Raw genomic sequence first — 15,850 nt, 5'->3', positions numbered from 1 at the left:
TACATGTTCTTCAGAGCATAGGCTTGCACAATGCATACAGATCTGACACTTTAATGCATTACACATGAGCTCGCTTATCTGAAATTACCGTCACCGCAATTCTACCTCAAGGACACCATTTGTAAACTTTGCTAAGATATTGCAGAACCTGGGCTGAGCGTGTCCCTTCAGCAGGCTGTTGAAGGAAATTGTGCGTCCCTCGTTTTAAAGTGCTCAACGCTGCTGCCTACCTTCTTCATGTCCCTGTTGTTCATGGGGTCGTCAGACATTTTGTACGACTGCAGCTCAATGATCTCCTTCAGTTCATAGCAGTAGCCTTTCCGCTTGCACACTATGACCACTTTATCAAACAGGAATATGTACCTTGGGAAAAGAAGCGTAAAACACCTGTTAGAGCTCTGAAAACATGTGTTCTCCATTACTAAGTCTGTTTATGACCTCATTCGAGTACCACACATTCAGTAAGTCTGGCTTTCATAGCGAAGCTTGACTACTCACCGGTCCTGCTTTGTTCGGTTGACTATGGAGGACACCTTGAGCTCTCCATCTATCTTTGGTCTGCCATACTCCTCCAGTTTGACCTGCTGCTTAGGCCACATACACATGCCAGTGTTAATCTAATGCTGTACATCTCTGGTTTCCCCAGTGGTAAATAAGAGAGGTAGTATAAACAGTAGGTATGGATGAGAGCAGCACACTGTTGTCTACTTTACTCAATGTCATTCATTATTCATCTAACCTGGTTAAATCTCATTGAATTAAGTTTGCCATCGCCCAAGGCACTGAACTGACTTATGATATATTAAACATCAAGATGTCCAAATGGGAAATGTGAGTGTCATTTAATTCTGCTACCATAACATTGACATTCATGAGTATTTCACCTCTGACCGTATGACCCCCTTCAGAATGTGTCATTAGATCTGACAGTTATATCTTGTCCGGGATACAATGGGCATACAGACGTACAGACTATCTGAAGTAGCAGCCTGTGGCTCTCTATCCCTAAGGCTTCACTTAAAACACATATTAAGGCCATTAAAAGCCAGCTGCTGTTTGACTTAACACTGCCTTGTGCGACACACTTTAGTTTGGGATTCGTGGAGACTTAAAAAGCCTGTCTGCTCACGCTCTGGGAGAATAAATGATTTATTAGAGACATGATAATTGCAGATGAGTGGGACAGGTAAAGCGAGGGATGAGGTAAGCAGAGAGAGAGAGAGAGAGAGAGAGAGAGAGCTCTGAGAGAGAGAGAGAGAGAGAGAGAGAGAGCTCTGAGAGAGAGAGAGAGAGAGAGCTCTGAGAGAGAGAGAGCTCTGAGAGAGAGAGAGCTCTGAGAGAGAGAGAGAGAGAGAGAGAGCTCTGAGAGAGAGAGAGAGAGCGAGAGCTCTGAGAGAGAGCTCTGAGAGAGAGAGAGAGAGAGAGAGAGAGAGAGAGAGAGAGAGAGAGAGAGAGAGAGAGAGAAAAGAAGAAATGTTCCAGGCTGTCCACCGAGAGATGTTGAGGAACGTGTTGGGGCCAGAGGGATGGGCATTTGATGCTCAATAAATCTTTAAAGGGTTCAAAATTCCTTATCGATGAAACATCAGTGCTGATTGTAGAAAAGTACTGTCATTTACAGCAATCAGAGTTACTTACAAGGTTTTCGATGGAGTTCTGGAATTCACTAATCTTCTTCAAGGTTTCATTGTCTCTCTTCACTTCATTGATGTACATAGCCAGGTCCTTCAGAGACAGAGATACATTTTTTTACACCAGTACATCTGAACAACATCTATTATATCTTGCCCGAGTTAGAGCTACAATATAACTTTTTTCCCTATGCTACCAAGCATTCATCTGAATGAATAGAAAAATGTCATCAATGAACATATCCGGAATAACGTCACAAACGTGCACACACACACAAACACACACACACCTGCATGGCCTCCAACGCCTCCTTGAGCTGCTGTCTCTCAGGTTGGTCAGTTGAATGACTCACCAGCTCCTGTAAGAGAATGTTACATTCCATCAGTGGAGCACACTATACACCAAAATACACCACAGACTCCACAAAACATTGACATAACTCAGTATGACAGCCACACACCGCGGAGAGACACAGATCAACTCCCTGTAAGTTACACTCATGTAACTTGTATGAACTCTCACTAAACATCGTCACCTCAAAATGTGTTTTACTGCATAAATACAGTGAATACTTTGAGAAAATCTGTGCGTTTTTCAAAAAAATATGAATGCTGCTGCAAACAATGCGGGTTATTTTAGGCCAGTACACATCTATTCTCTCTGCCTCTCAGAGGCACGGCACTAGTGGAACATATGTACATACACAGCATGTGATCTTACAACTGACACATTCAGCTGGACTTCATACTTCAGCAGTTTTTAGGAGCGTGGGGAGATAATATGAGAGTGATGGTGTAAGATGAGTCTGTTGGTGAGTTGAGGCCTGCTGGCTGCTTCATTGAAGACAGAATGATTTGCTACAGTATATTATGAGCTGTGTACTGTGTAATTCTGACAAAGACCAGATATGTCTTCATCACAGTGGAATCTGCAACAACCAGGTCATGAAGTTAAGATGCTAAGGCTTACACACACACACACACACACACACACACACACACACACACACACACAGAGCCACATCAGTTGAACGCCCTGAGGCCACAGCATATTAATCCTTTACCACAAAGCTATGGGAAGCAGTGAAATGGGCTGCATGTAATACGATTACAGCATGGCTGATTTGAACACAGTTTCTCTTCTCTTCAAGTCCTGCAGGCCATTCAGCCAGTCAGTCAGTCAGTCCAGTCTGAGTTGAAAAACCACTCACTGCAGTCCAACCATCGTCACCTGCCATGCACTCTGCTCACCTCTACTATCTCCATACCCACATCACCGTCTAAACCCACCTCATTCATTATTGAGCTGACTAGTTAATTAATTGTGTTTTGAATCAGACAGCCTGACCAGCTTGTTTTTACTAACGTGACTACTATGGGTTCCTGGAAGAAGGCTCCGTTGGGTCTCTGTGTGTACCGGCCACACAGTCTGCATGTTTAATCCATGTGGGTGGGCATAGGGACCCAGAGACACAGGGCCTTGTAGAGGAATGGGATGAGGGGGAAACAGAGGGACACCAAGATGTGTACTGAGTGGGCACTCGAGGGAGATTGACCCTTAAAACCTCTCTGGGATAGGCGGGACACTTGCGTCCCACTTGGCCAATAGCCAGGGAAAATGTAGAGCGCCAAATTAAAAAAAATGATATAAAAATCAAACTTTCATTAAATCACACATATAAGATACCAAATTAAAGCTACATCCGTTGTGAATACAGCCAACATGTCAGATTTCAAAAAGGCTTTTGGGCGAAAGCATAAAATGCTATTATCTGATGATAGCACAACAGTAAACAAAGAGAGTGTAGCATATTTCAACCCTGCAGGCGCAACACAAAACGCAGAAATAAAATATAAATCATGCCTTACCTTTGACGAATTTATTTTGTTGGCACTCCAATATGTCCCATAAAAACATCACAAATGGTCCTTTTGTTCTATTAATTCCGTCCATATATGTCCAAAATGTCCATTTATTTGGCGCATTTGATCCAGAAAAAAACAGCTTCCAATTTGTGCAACTTCACTACAAAATATCTCAAAAATTACCTCTAAACTTTGCCAAAACATTTCAAACTACTTTTGTAATACAACTTAAGGTATTTGTAAACGTTAATAATCGATCAAATTGAAGACAGGTCTATCTGTTTTCAATACAGGAGGTCAACAAACTAACGCTACTTTTCTAGTCTTGCGCAACTCTCAAACAGTACACATAACGTTACACTGATTCCAGATGGCCGTTCTTCTTCATTGCACAAAGGAATAACCTCAACCTATTTCCAAAGACTGGTGACATCCAGTGGAAGCGGTAGGAACTGCAAACAGGTTGATTAGAAATCTAGTATCCCAATGAAAACTCATTGAACAGACGGTAACCTCAACAACAAAAAAATCTGAATGGTTAGTCCTCGGGGTTTTGCCTGCTACATAAGTTCTGTGATACTCACAGACATGATTCAAACAGTTTTAGAAACTTCAGAGTGTTTTCTATCCAAATCTACTAATAATGCATATCCTATATTCTGGGGATGAGTAGAAGGAAGTTGAAATTGGGCACGCTATTTATCCAAAAGTGAAAATGCTGCCCCCTATCCTAGAGAAGTTAAAACACCTAGCATATTCAACAACTATACCAAGAAAAACACCTGGCATATTCAACAGCTATACCAAGAAAAACACCTAGCATATTCAACAGCTATACCAAGAAAAACACCTAGCATATTCAACAGCTATACCAAGAAAAACACCTAGCATATTCAACAGCTATACCAAGAAAAACACCTAGCATATTCAACAGCTATACCAAGAAAAAACACCTAGCATATTCAACAGCTATACCAAGAAAAACACCTAGCATATTCAACCGCTATACCAAGAAAAACACCTAGCATATTCAACCGCTAAACCAAGAAAAACACCTAGCATATTCAACCGCTAAACCAAGAAAAACACCTAGCATATTCAACAGCTATACCAAGAAAAACACCTAGCATATTCAACCGCTAAACCAAGAAAAACACCTAGCATATTCAACAGCTATACCAAGAAAAACACCTAGCATATTCAACAGCTATACCAAGAAAAACACCTAGCATATTCAACCGCTATACCAAGAAAAACACCTAGCATATTCAACCGCTAAACCAAGAAAAACACCTAGCATATTCAACAGCTATACCAAGAAAAACACCTAGCATATTCAACAGCTATACCAAGAAAAACACCTAGCATATTCAACAGCTATACCAAGAAAAACACCTAGCATATTCAACCGCTAAACCAAGAAAAACACCTAGCATATTCAACCGCTAAACCAAGAAAAACACCTAGCATATTCAACAGCTATACCAAGAAAAACACCTAGCATATTCAACCGCTAAACCAAGAAAAACACCTAGCATATTCAACAGCTATACCAAGAAAAACACCTAGCATATTCAACAGCTATACCAAGAAAAACACCTAGCATATTCAACCGCTATACCAAGAAAAACACCTAGCATATTCAACCGCTAAACCAAGAAAAACACCTAGCATATTCAACAGCTATACCAAGAAAAACACCTAGCATATTCAACAGCTATACCAAGAAAAACACCTAGCATATTCAACAGCTATACCAAGAAAAACACCTAGCATATTCAACAGCTATACCAAGAAAAACACCTAGCATATTCAACCGCTAAACCAAGAAAAACACCTAGCATATTCAACAGCTATACCAAGAAAAACACCTAGCATATTCAACCGCTAAACCAAGAAAAACACCTAGCATATTCAACAGCTATACCAAGAAAAACACCTAGCATATTCAACAGCTATACCAAGAAAAACACCTAGCATATTCAACAGCTATACCAAGAAAAACACCTAGAATATTCAACAACCAAGAAAATCTCATGATGTTCATATTGTCTTGAAAAATGTCTGGCTGGCACAAGTTGTTGTGTAAACCAGCAAAAAAAGAAATGTCCCTTTTTCAGGACCCTGTCTTTCAAACATAATTCGTAAAAATCCAAATAACTTCACAGATCTTCATTGTAAAGGGTTTAAACACTGTTTCCCATGCTTGTTGAATGAACCATAAACAATTAATGAACATGCACCTGTGGAATGGTCATTAAGACACTAACAGCTTACAGATGCTAGGCAATTAACTTCACAATAAAGAGGCCTTTCTACTGACTCTGAAAAACACCAAAAGAAAGATGCCCAGGGTCCCTGCTCATCTGCGTGAACGTGCCTTAGGCATGCTGCAAGGAGTCATGAGGACTGCAGATGTGGCCAGGGCAATAAATTGCAATGTCCGTTCTGTGAGACGCCTAAAACAGCACTACAGGGAGACAGGACGGACAGCTGATCGTCCTCGCAGTGGCAGAACACGTGTAACAACACCTGCACAGGATCGGTACATCTGAACATCACACCTGCGGGACAGATACAGGATGGCAACAACAACTGCCCGAGTTACACCAGGAATGCACAATCCCTCCATCATTGCTCAGACTGTTCGCAATAGGCTGAGAGAGGCTTGTAGGCCTGTTGTAAGGCAGGTCCTCACCAGACATCACCAGCAACAACGTCGCCTATGGGCACAAACCCACCGTCACTGGACCAGACAGGACTGGCAAAAAGTGCTCTTCACTGACGAGTCGCGGTTTTGTCTCACCAGGGGTGATGGTCGGATTTGTGTTTATCGTCAAAGGAATGAGCGTTACACCGATGCCTGTACTCTGGAGCGGGATCGATTTGGAGGTGAAGGGTCCGTCATGGTCTGGGGCGGTGTGTCACAGCATCATCGGACTGAGCTTGTTGTCATTGCAGGCAATCTCAACGCTGTGCGTTACAGGGAAGACATCCTCCTCCGTCATGTGGTACCCTTCCTGCAGGCTTATCCTGACATGACCCTCCAACATGACAATGCCACCAGCCATACTGCTCGTTCTGTGCATGATTTCCTGCAAAACAGGAATGTCAGTGTTCTGCCATTGGCAGCAAAGAGCCCGGATCTCAATCCCATTGAGCACGTCTGGGACCTGTTGGATCGGAGGGTGAGAAATGTCCAGGATCTTGCAGGTGCATTGGTGGAAGAGTGGGGTAACATCTCACAGCAATAACTGGCAAATCTGGTGCCTATACCCAATAAGTGAGGAGGAGATGCACTGCAGTACTTAATGCAGCTGGTGGCCACACCATATTCTGACTGTTACTTTTGATTTTGACCCCCCCTTTGTTCAGGTACACATTATTCAATTTCTGTTAGTCACATGTCACATTTGCGATGCACCTTACCTTAAGTAGGAGGTGGTACTTGAGAACCCGCTGCATGGGCACTACCAGCAGGTCCTGGAGCTTGAACTTGCCCTCTTGCACCTTCATAGTGCACTCCTACAACAACAAGAAACATCATACATTTCACAGTTCATAACTACAGCAGCAGCCAAAGTGTACACATTCTGATACAAAAGTGTAATTTCAAACTATCACTACACCACTTTGCTACAGTTATGCCTTCCAACAACAGTATCAACAGCTTATTAAAAGGTATCAAATCCCTGTCTGTCCTTACCCCTTAGTGAACATCTACATCAGGACATTCATACTGATATGGATATTCCTTTACTGTGTAACGGTTGTTCTCCTCCTTTTCATCCGAAAAGGATGAGTAGTGATGGAACCAAGGCGCAGCGGGTTGTGAACACATAATTTATTTAAAGACAAGACGAAAAAACACGAACTTCACTATAACTAACAAAACAACAAACGGAGTAGACAGACCTGGACGACGAACTTACATAAACACGAAGAACGCACGAACAGGGAAAATAGACTACACAAAATGACTTTGTACAAAACAAACCGAACAGTCCCGTATGGTGCGACAAACACTGACACAGGAGACAACCACCCACAACGAACACTGTGAAACAACCTACCTAAATATGACTCTCAATTAGAGGAACGCCAAACACCTGCCTCTAATTAAGAGCCATACCAGGCAACCCTTAAACCAACATAGAAACAGAAAACATAGAATGCCCACCCAAACTCACGTCCTGACCAACTAACACATACAACAAACTAACAGAAATAGGTCAGGAACGTGACATAACCCCCCCCTTAAGGTGCGAACTCCGGGCGCACCAGCACAAAGTCTAGGGGAGGGTCTGGGTGGGCATCTGACCACGGTGGTGGCTCAGGCTCAGGGCGAGGTCCCCACCCCACCATAGTCAATCCCAGCTTACATCTCCCCCTACAAATGACCACCCTCATATTACACCCACTTAATCTTTTGGGTAACATCGAGACAAGGGGCAGCACCGGGATAGAGGGATAGCTCAGGACATAGGGATAGCTCAGGATAGAGAGGTAGCTCAGGATAGAGAGGTAGCTCAGGATAGAGGGGCAACTCCGGACTGAAAGGCAGCTCCGGACAGAGAGACAGCTCTGGACTGAGGGGCAGTTCTGGACAAATAGCCGCTCTGGGCTGAGGGACAGCTCATGACTGGCTGACGGCTCTGGACGCTCATGGCTGGCTGACGGCTCTGGACGCTCATGGCTGGCTGACGGCTCTGGACGCTCATGGCTGGCTGACGGCTCTGGACGCTCATGGCTGGCTGACGGCTCTGGACGCTCATGGCTGGCTGACGGTTCTGGACGCTCATGGCTGACTGACGGCTCTGGACGCTCATGGCTCACTGACGGCTCTGGCAGATCCTGTCTGGTTGGCGGCTCTGGCAGATCCTGTCTGGTTGGCGGCTCTGGCAGATCCTGTCTGGTTGGCGGCCCTGGCAGATCCTGTCTGGTTGGCGGCTCTGGCAGATCCTGTCTGGTTGGCGGCTCTGGCAGATCCTGACTGACGAATGGCTCTAGCGGCTCCTGACTGACTAACGGCTCTGACGGCTCGGGACAGACGGGCGGCTCTAATGGCTCGGGACAGACGGATGGCTCAGACGGCGCTGCGGAGACGGATGGCTCAGATGGCGCTGCGGAGACGATGGCTCAGACTGATCCTGTCTGGCGGAAGGCTCTGTAGGCTCATGGCAGACGGGCAGTTCATGCGGCGCTTGGCAGACGGACAGTTCAGGCGCCGTTGGGCAGACGGCAGACTCTGGCCGGCTGAGACGCACTGTAGACCTGGTGCGTGGTGCCGGAACTGGAGGCACCGGACTGGAGACACGCACTTCAAGCCTAGTGCGGGGAGCAGGGACAGGGCACACTGGACTCTCAAAACGTACTATATGCCTGGTGCGTGGTACCGGCACTGGTGGCACCGGGCTGAGTGCACGCACCTCAGGACGAGTACGGGGAGAAGGAACAGTGTGTACAGGGCTCTGGAGACGCACAGGTGGCTTAGTGCGTGGTGCCGGAACTGGAGGCACCGGGCTGGAGACACGCACCATAGAGAGAGTGCGTGGAGGAGGAACAGGGCTCTGGAAACGCACTGGAAGCCTGGTGCGTGGTGTAGGCACTGGTGGTACTGGGCTGGGGCGGGGAGGTAGCGCCGGAAATACCGGACCGTGCAGGCGTATTGGCTCCCTTGAGCACTGAGCCTGCCCAACCTTACCTGGCTGAATGCTCCCCGTCGCCCGACCAGTGCGGGGAGGTGGAATAACCCGCACCGGGCTATGTAGGCGAACCGGGGACACCATGCGTAAGGCTGGTGCCATGTAAGCCGGCCCAAGGAGACGTACTGGTGGCCAGATATGTAGAGCCGGCTTCATGGCGCTTGGCTCAATGCTCCATCTAGCCCTACCAGTGCGGGGAGGTGGAATAACCCGCACTGGGCTATGCACACGTACAGGAGACACCGTGCGCTCTACTGCGTAACACGGTGTCTGCCCGTACTCCCGCTCTCCACGGTTAGCCTGGGAAGTGGGCGCAGGTCTCCTACCTACCCTTGGCCCACTACCTCTTAGCCCCCCCCCAAGAAATTTTTGGGTAGTACTCACGGGCTTTTCGGGCTTCCGTGCAAGACGCGTCCCCTCATAACGCCGGTTCCCTTCTCCGATTGCCTCTGCTCTCCTCAGTGCCTCCAGCTGTCCCCATGGGAGGCGATCCCTTCCAGCCAGGATCTCCTCCCATGTGTAGCAACCTTTACCGTCTAATACATCCTCCCAAGTCCATTCCTCCTTCTTGCGCTGTCCCTTCCTCTGATTACACCGCTGCTTGATTCTGGATTGGTGGGTGGTTCTGTAACGGTTGTTCTCCTCCTTTTCATCCGAAAAGGATGAGTAGTGATGGAACCAAGGCGCAGCGGGTTGTGAACACATAATTTATTTAAAGACAAGACGAAAAAACACGAACTTCACTATAACTAACAAAACAACAAACGGAGTAGACAGACCTGGACGACGAACTTACATAAACACGAAGAACGCACGAACAGGGAAAATAGACTACACAAAATGACTTTGTACAAAACAAACCGAACAGTCCCGTATGGTGCGACAAACACTGACACAGGAGACAACCACCCACAACGAACACTGTGAAACAACCTACCTAAATATGACTCTCAATTAGAGGAACGCCAAACACCTGCCTCTAATTAAGAGCCATACCAGGCAACCCTTAAACCAACATAGAAACAGAAAACATAGAATGCCCACCCAAACTCACGTCCTGACCAACTAACACATACAACAAACTAACAGAAATAGGTCAGGAACGTGACATACTGTATGAGTAATAAAGAACACATTCGTCCCTCTGTCTGAATAATAGCCATAACAATCTCCTTTTTTATTAAGAAAAACAACAAGCCATACAGCTGCATTGTAAAGCATTGAGGCAGACCATGAGCCATCGTAACCCAGTAGATGCTCAATGCTGTCTTCTGCTCTACACAAAGAAATGATTCACTGGGATTATCAGACCTGATGTCTCTCTCTCTCACCTGAATGGATGACTCTGATCCTTATCCAATTTAAAAGCCACATTGCTGTGTGTGTGTGTGTGTGTGTGTGTGTGTGTGTGTGTGTGTGTGTGTGTGTGTGTGTGTGTGTGTGTGTGTGTGTGTGTGTGTGTGTGTGTGTGTGTGTGTGTGTGTGTGTGTGTGTGTGCGCGTGCGCGTGTGCGTGTGCGTGTGCGTGAGAGAGAGAGAGAGAGAACACTCTCACATACACACACAGTTAGAATGAGCAGGAAGAAACCACTACAATGTACCCAATTTCAAAGGTTTTAACCATCTCCCAGACCCAATCTCAGGCCTTCCCCCTATCCTGCACCCTAGTCTACCCTAATCCCCCTTCACCACAGAGATAGCCTTCTCCTATCATCAGTAACTACCCTTCCTCTATCATCACTTCTGACTTGGTTTGGGTCCAGTTTGCTACAGAGAAGTTACTATGTCCCTAACACAGACAGAGTTCTCTATGTCCTCTCTCTGATGCTCGCTTCCAGCCAGGGCATTTTAACATCCTGTAATATGTGTATTAACTGTAATATGTGTGTTTAGGGCTGACCAGGAAGTACATGTCCCTCAGAGGGCAGTTGGACACTGTACAGTATTGTTCTGTAGACTTCTGCTCCTCACAGTTAAGAGTGTTTCACTGTGTTAGGACATCTCCAGGCGTCCGTACTGGGACGTAGAGACCTGCCTTCTACTTACAGTGCATTCGGAAAGTATTCAGACCCCTTGACCCCAAAAAGTTAAATATTGTTTTCATCAGACCAGATAATCTTGTTTCTCATAGTCTGAGAGTCCTTTAGATGCCTTTTGGCAAACTACTTGATGTGCAAGTAGAAATACTGGTGTGCAAAAGAGCAGAAAAGTAAATAAAAACAATATGGGGATGAGGTAGGTAGATTGGGTGGGCTATTTACAGATGGGCTATGTACAGCTGCAGCGATCGGTTAGATGATCAGATAGCTGATGTTTAAAGTTAGTGAGGGAAATATAAGTCTCCAGCTTCAGCGATTTTTGCAATTCGTTCGGGTCATTGGCAGCAGAGAACTGGAAGGAAAGGCGGCCAAAGGACGTGTTGGCTTTGGGGATGGCCAGTGAAATATACTTGCTAGAGCGCGTGCTACGGGTGGGTGTTGTTATCGTGACCAGTGAGCCGAAGTCGAGGAACGGTAGGATAGTCAGTTTTACAAGGGTATGTTTGGCTGCGTGAGTGAAGGAGGCTTTGTTGCGAAATAGGGAGCCGATTCTAGATTTTATTTTGGATTGGAGATGTTTAATATGAGTCTGGATGGAGAGTTTACAGTCTAGCCAGACACCTAGGTATTTGTAGTTGTCCACATATTCTAAGTCAGAACCGTCCAGAGTAGTGATGCTAGTCGGGCAGGCGGGTGTGGGCAGAGAATGGTTGAAAAGCATTCATTTGATTTTACTAGCGTTTAAGAGCAGTTGGAGACCACGGAAGGAGTGTTGTATGGCATTGAAGCTTGTTTGGAGGTTAGTTAACACAGTTTCCAAGAAAGGGCCAGATGTATACAGAATGGTGTCGTCTGCGTAGAGGTGGATCAGGGAATCACCCGCAGCAAGAGTGACATCGTTGATATATACAGAGAAAAGAGTCGGCCCGAGAATTGAACCCTGTGGTACCCCCATAAAGACTGCCAGAGGTCCGGACAACAGGCCCTCCGATTTGACACACTGAACACTGTCTGAGAAGTAGTTGGTGAACCAGGCGAGGCAGTCATTTGAGAAACCAAGGCTATTAGGTCTGCCAATAAGAATACGGTGATTGACAGAGTCGAAAGCCTTGGCCAGGTCGATGAAGACGGCTGCACAGTACTGTCTTTTATCGATGGCGTTTATGATATCGTTTAGTACCTTGAGCGTGGCAGAGATGCACCCGTGACCAGCTCGGAATCCGGATTGCACAGTGGAGAAGGTACGGTGGGATTCGAAACGGTCAGTGATCTGTTTATTGACTTGGCTTTTGAAGACTTTAGAAAGGCAGGGCAGGATGGATATCGGTCTATAACCGTTCGGGTCTAGAGTGTCACCTCCTTTGAAGAGGGGGATGACCGCGGCAGCTTTTAGATTGATGAGGCAAAACATGTATTTAATCCATTTTAGAATAAGGCTGTAATGTAACAAAATGTGGAAAAGGGAATGCACTGTAAGCTACAGTACTAGAGCTGGGTCAACCCAGCAGCATGGCTTGGCCAGCAGTGGGCCACGATTTGGGCTAGCTGGGGATTCCAGGTTTATCAGATCTTTCACTGCAGACCATTGCTGTTTGTCCAACTGCAGTACAGTAGCTTTAGATGGAAGCCAAACTATTATAGTAAGATGTCATGATTCAAAACACCATGGCTGGTTGTGAATCAACTTTGCGCCAATGTTGAGCAGATGCCAGATGGGTGGTAAGGGAGGGGGAGGGATATGTGTGTGTGTGTGTGGTTACTGTACCTCGACTTTCATCTTAACGTCCTCCCGCGTGGCGATGAGCTCATCCAGTATCTTCTGGGCATTCTCCATGTGGCTGCAGTACTGGCCGTAGATCAACAATCTGTATATCAACACATTACATCACTGTATTATTACTAGCATACACTGAGTGTACAAAACATTAGGAACACCTGCTCTTTCCATGACAGACTGACTGACCAGGTGAATCCAGGTGAAAGCTATGATCCCTTATTGATGTCACCTGTTAAATCCACGTCAATCAGTGTAGATGAAGGGGAGGAGACAGGTTAAAGAAGGATTGTTAAGCCTTAAGACAATTGAGACATGGACTGCATATGTGTGCCATTCAGAGCGTGAATGGACAAGACAAAATATTTAAGTGCCTTTGAACGGGGTATGGTAGTAGGTGCCAGGCACACCGGTTTGTGTCAAGAACTGCAACGCTGCTGGGTTTTTCACGTTCAACAATTTCCCATGTGTATCAAGAGCATTGGAGTCAACATGGGCCAGCATCCCTATGGAACAATTTCGACACTTTGTAGACCATGCCCTTAAGAATTGAGGCTGTTCTGAGGGCAAAAGGGGGTGCATCTCAATATTAGGAAGGCGTTCTTAATATTTTGTACACTCAGTGTTTATTCTATTATAGGGTTCCTGCAAAGGGTTCCCAATATCAAAGTACACAGATCATCATATAGCAATATGCTGTTGACTCTTAGAACCAGTTCATTACCCAATAACCCATTGGGCACTTGACACTAAGGAGGAGTAAGCCATACTAATAGCTTTATATTAAACATAATTACAACAGTATTAAACAGTTCAGTGGGTGACCCATTTGCCACCATAGGCGGCAGATGTAAAATGAACATATTAATAGATTTCATATGGACATGACTACTGTATATATGAATATATTGTATTAATAGGTAATACATTAACTCGAAACCCAGGGCAAATCTTTTGAAGAATACACGCCTCTACCCAATAAGTCATAATCATAGTATAACCACAGTACACTAATGAAAGATAGTGATTATAATAAATTGCTTTGAAGAGTTCTCAGGCAGAGAGCCTATTAATTTGAGCCAGTGAGGATATGAAGGGCACATTCACAACGGGCCCCTGACACAGATCACTTCATCTTGGAACTAGTTCAAAGTTATCTTGACTAGAGGATGGCACCACGCGTGGCACAGATTCCTCTCTCTTATTTTTCAAAGTAGGGCATTGTCACGACTGGCAGTGCCAAACCCCTCTGACGCTTTTGGCAAAGTCTCTTAATCTTCAGCAGAGCCGAGTTTGCATTTCTAAAGTATAAGGATGTCTCTGACAGATCCTTGACAGAGACAAGAGCACTGCTCCAGAGAGCTGGGAGATATCTCCAAAACTCAGCAAGAGAGCAGGAGCACAGTATGGCAGAAAAAGCACATTTCTCTTAGAAAATCTCTTAAAACATAGTTGAGTTTCTTCTTCTTTCAATTCAATTACTACAATAATTCACTAAGCTTTTTAACATTTCACAACTCTTCGCTTAATCTTGAAGTTAGAGCATAAGTCACTAACAGAGTGCTTTGATAACAGTCACTACCCCAGCTCTCAAAACTAAACTCATCTCCTTTTCTAAGCCTCTTACATGGACAAATCCACTAACTGAACACCTGCAGACTGCACAAACCCCATTACGATGCTAACCAATTTATATGACCTCTGCCTACTGTACATTCATAATATGACTAGATCCCCATCGGTAGGGATGAGTCCTCTAGTGGCCAACTATCCGGATGGCTCTCTCCATCCCTAAACCCCATTAATGACTGGCCTAGACTGACCTCCACTGTGAAGCTCCCTGGCTGGGTCTGGTCCAAAGACAACGTGGTCTGGGGCTAAGAAGGACCTGATTAGGGCCTGATCCACAGCCAGGGAGATCGCTCCTCTCCTTAAGGAGGGGAATTTGATTAAGATGAATGGCTGCCTTGCTCAATTATGAGCCAGGCAGGCAGCGTCAGTCAGATTCAGCAGCAGGCAGCAGCATACCGAGGGTACAGGGCAGGTGTCAGCCACGCGCTTTAATAACACGTGTCACAGACTTAATTGAACATGAAGGTCTTATTTTACGAGGCCATTTCAGGAGCGGGATGTTTAAGATGGAGCGACTGGTGGGGAAAGTGATATTGTGATCAGATTATGAGGCAATGGATTAGACACCCACTGAGATTAGACACAAGGTTTTGAATCCTTATCAATTGGTTATATTACAACATGGCAATATACAGGGTATATTTATATGTGACAATGGATAAAGGAAGAGCGAGTGAGATGACACAAACAAACATTCAGACAGAAAGAGCAGACAGAGATAAAAGAGAGAGAGACAGACAGAGAGCAGGAGAGATTGGGGGAAAAAGATGGCACTAGAAAACAGAGAAATAAAAAGACAAAATAAGAGAAAGTGTAGGCTACATGAGAGAGAAAGAGCTCAGCTGGATGGGGTTAGGCAGTGTTTACTGAATGGTTCCATGTAGCCTGTGTAGTGTGTGTGCCTGAGGGCCCGCTTTCTGAAGCTCCTCCACCACCACTAAAAACACTCCAAAACCAGGCAGAAGTCTGTGGTGTTGACAGACAAGGACACAGGGAGGAGGTGAACAGGGGCCATCCTAACAGACCAATTTGTCCCCTGTTCAGTGACAGGCCTCAGCATGGGACACAGGGCCTGCTCTGATACTGACACAGCAGAGAGGACGTGTCACAGTGTTAATGCTAATACTTACAGACCCCTCTAATAACAGGCTTTCGTGTTCCTCCAGCTCTAAAGGAAAGTCTTTGTTCTCCTCCCATAGACAAC

The 15,850-nt window shown here is 45.6% G+C and overlaps 1 protein-coding gene across 1 annotated transcript in view; it reads right to left on the bottom strand.

The window, feature by feature from the left end:
* Positions 1 to 167: 167 nt before the first annotated feature.
* Positions 168 to 15,850, bottom strand: part of LOC120025546 (guanine nucleotide exchange factor VAV2-like) — a 32,882-nt gene continuing 17,199 nt past the window's right edge. Inside the window, exons 7-12 of the mRNA XM_038970107.1 lie at positions 13,006 to 13,105; positions 6,927 to 7,022; positions 1,922 to 1,990; positions 1,639 to 1,725; positions 499 to 584; positions 168 to 363 (exon numbers count right to left, since the gene is read on the bottom strand). Coding sequence (XP_038826035.1) covers positions 168 to 363; positions 499 to 584; positions 1,639 to 1,725; positions 1,922 to 1,990; positions 6,927 to 7,022; positions 13,006 to 13,105 — 634 coding nt within the window. The remainder of the gene's footprint in view (positions 364 to 498; positions 585 to 1,638; positions 1,726 to 1,921; positions 1,991 to 6,926; positions 7,023 to 13,005; positions 13,106 to 15,850) is intronic.

Source organism: Salvelinus namaycush, chromosome 31 (assembly GCF_016432855.1).
Source record: "Salvelinus namaycush isolate Seneca chromosome 31, SaNama_1.0, whole genome shotgun sequence".
NCBI lineage: Eukaryota > Metazoa > Chordata > Actinopteri > Salmoniformes > Salmonidae > Salvelinus > Salvelinus namaycush.
This window is presented reverse-complemented; position numbering and strand designations above follow the sequence as displayed.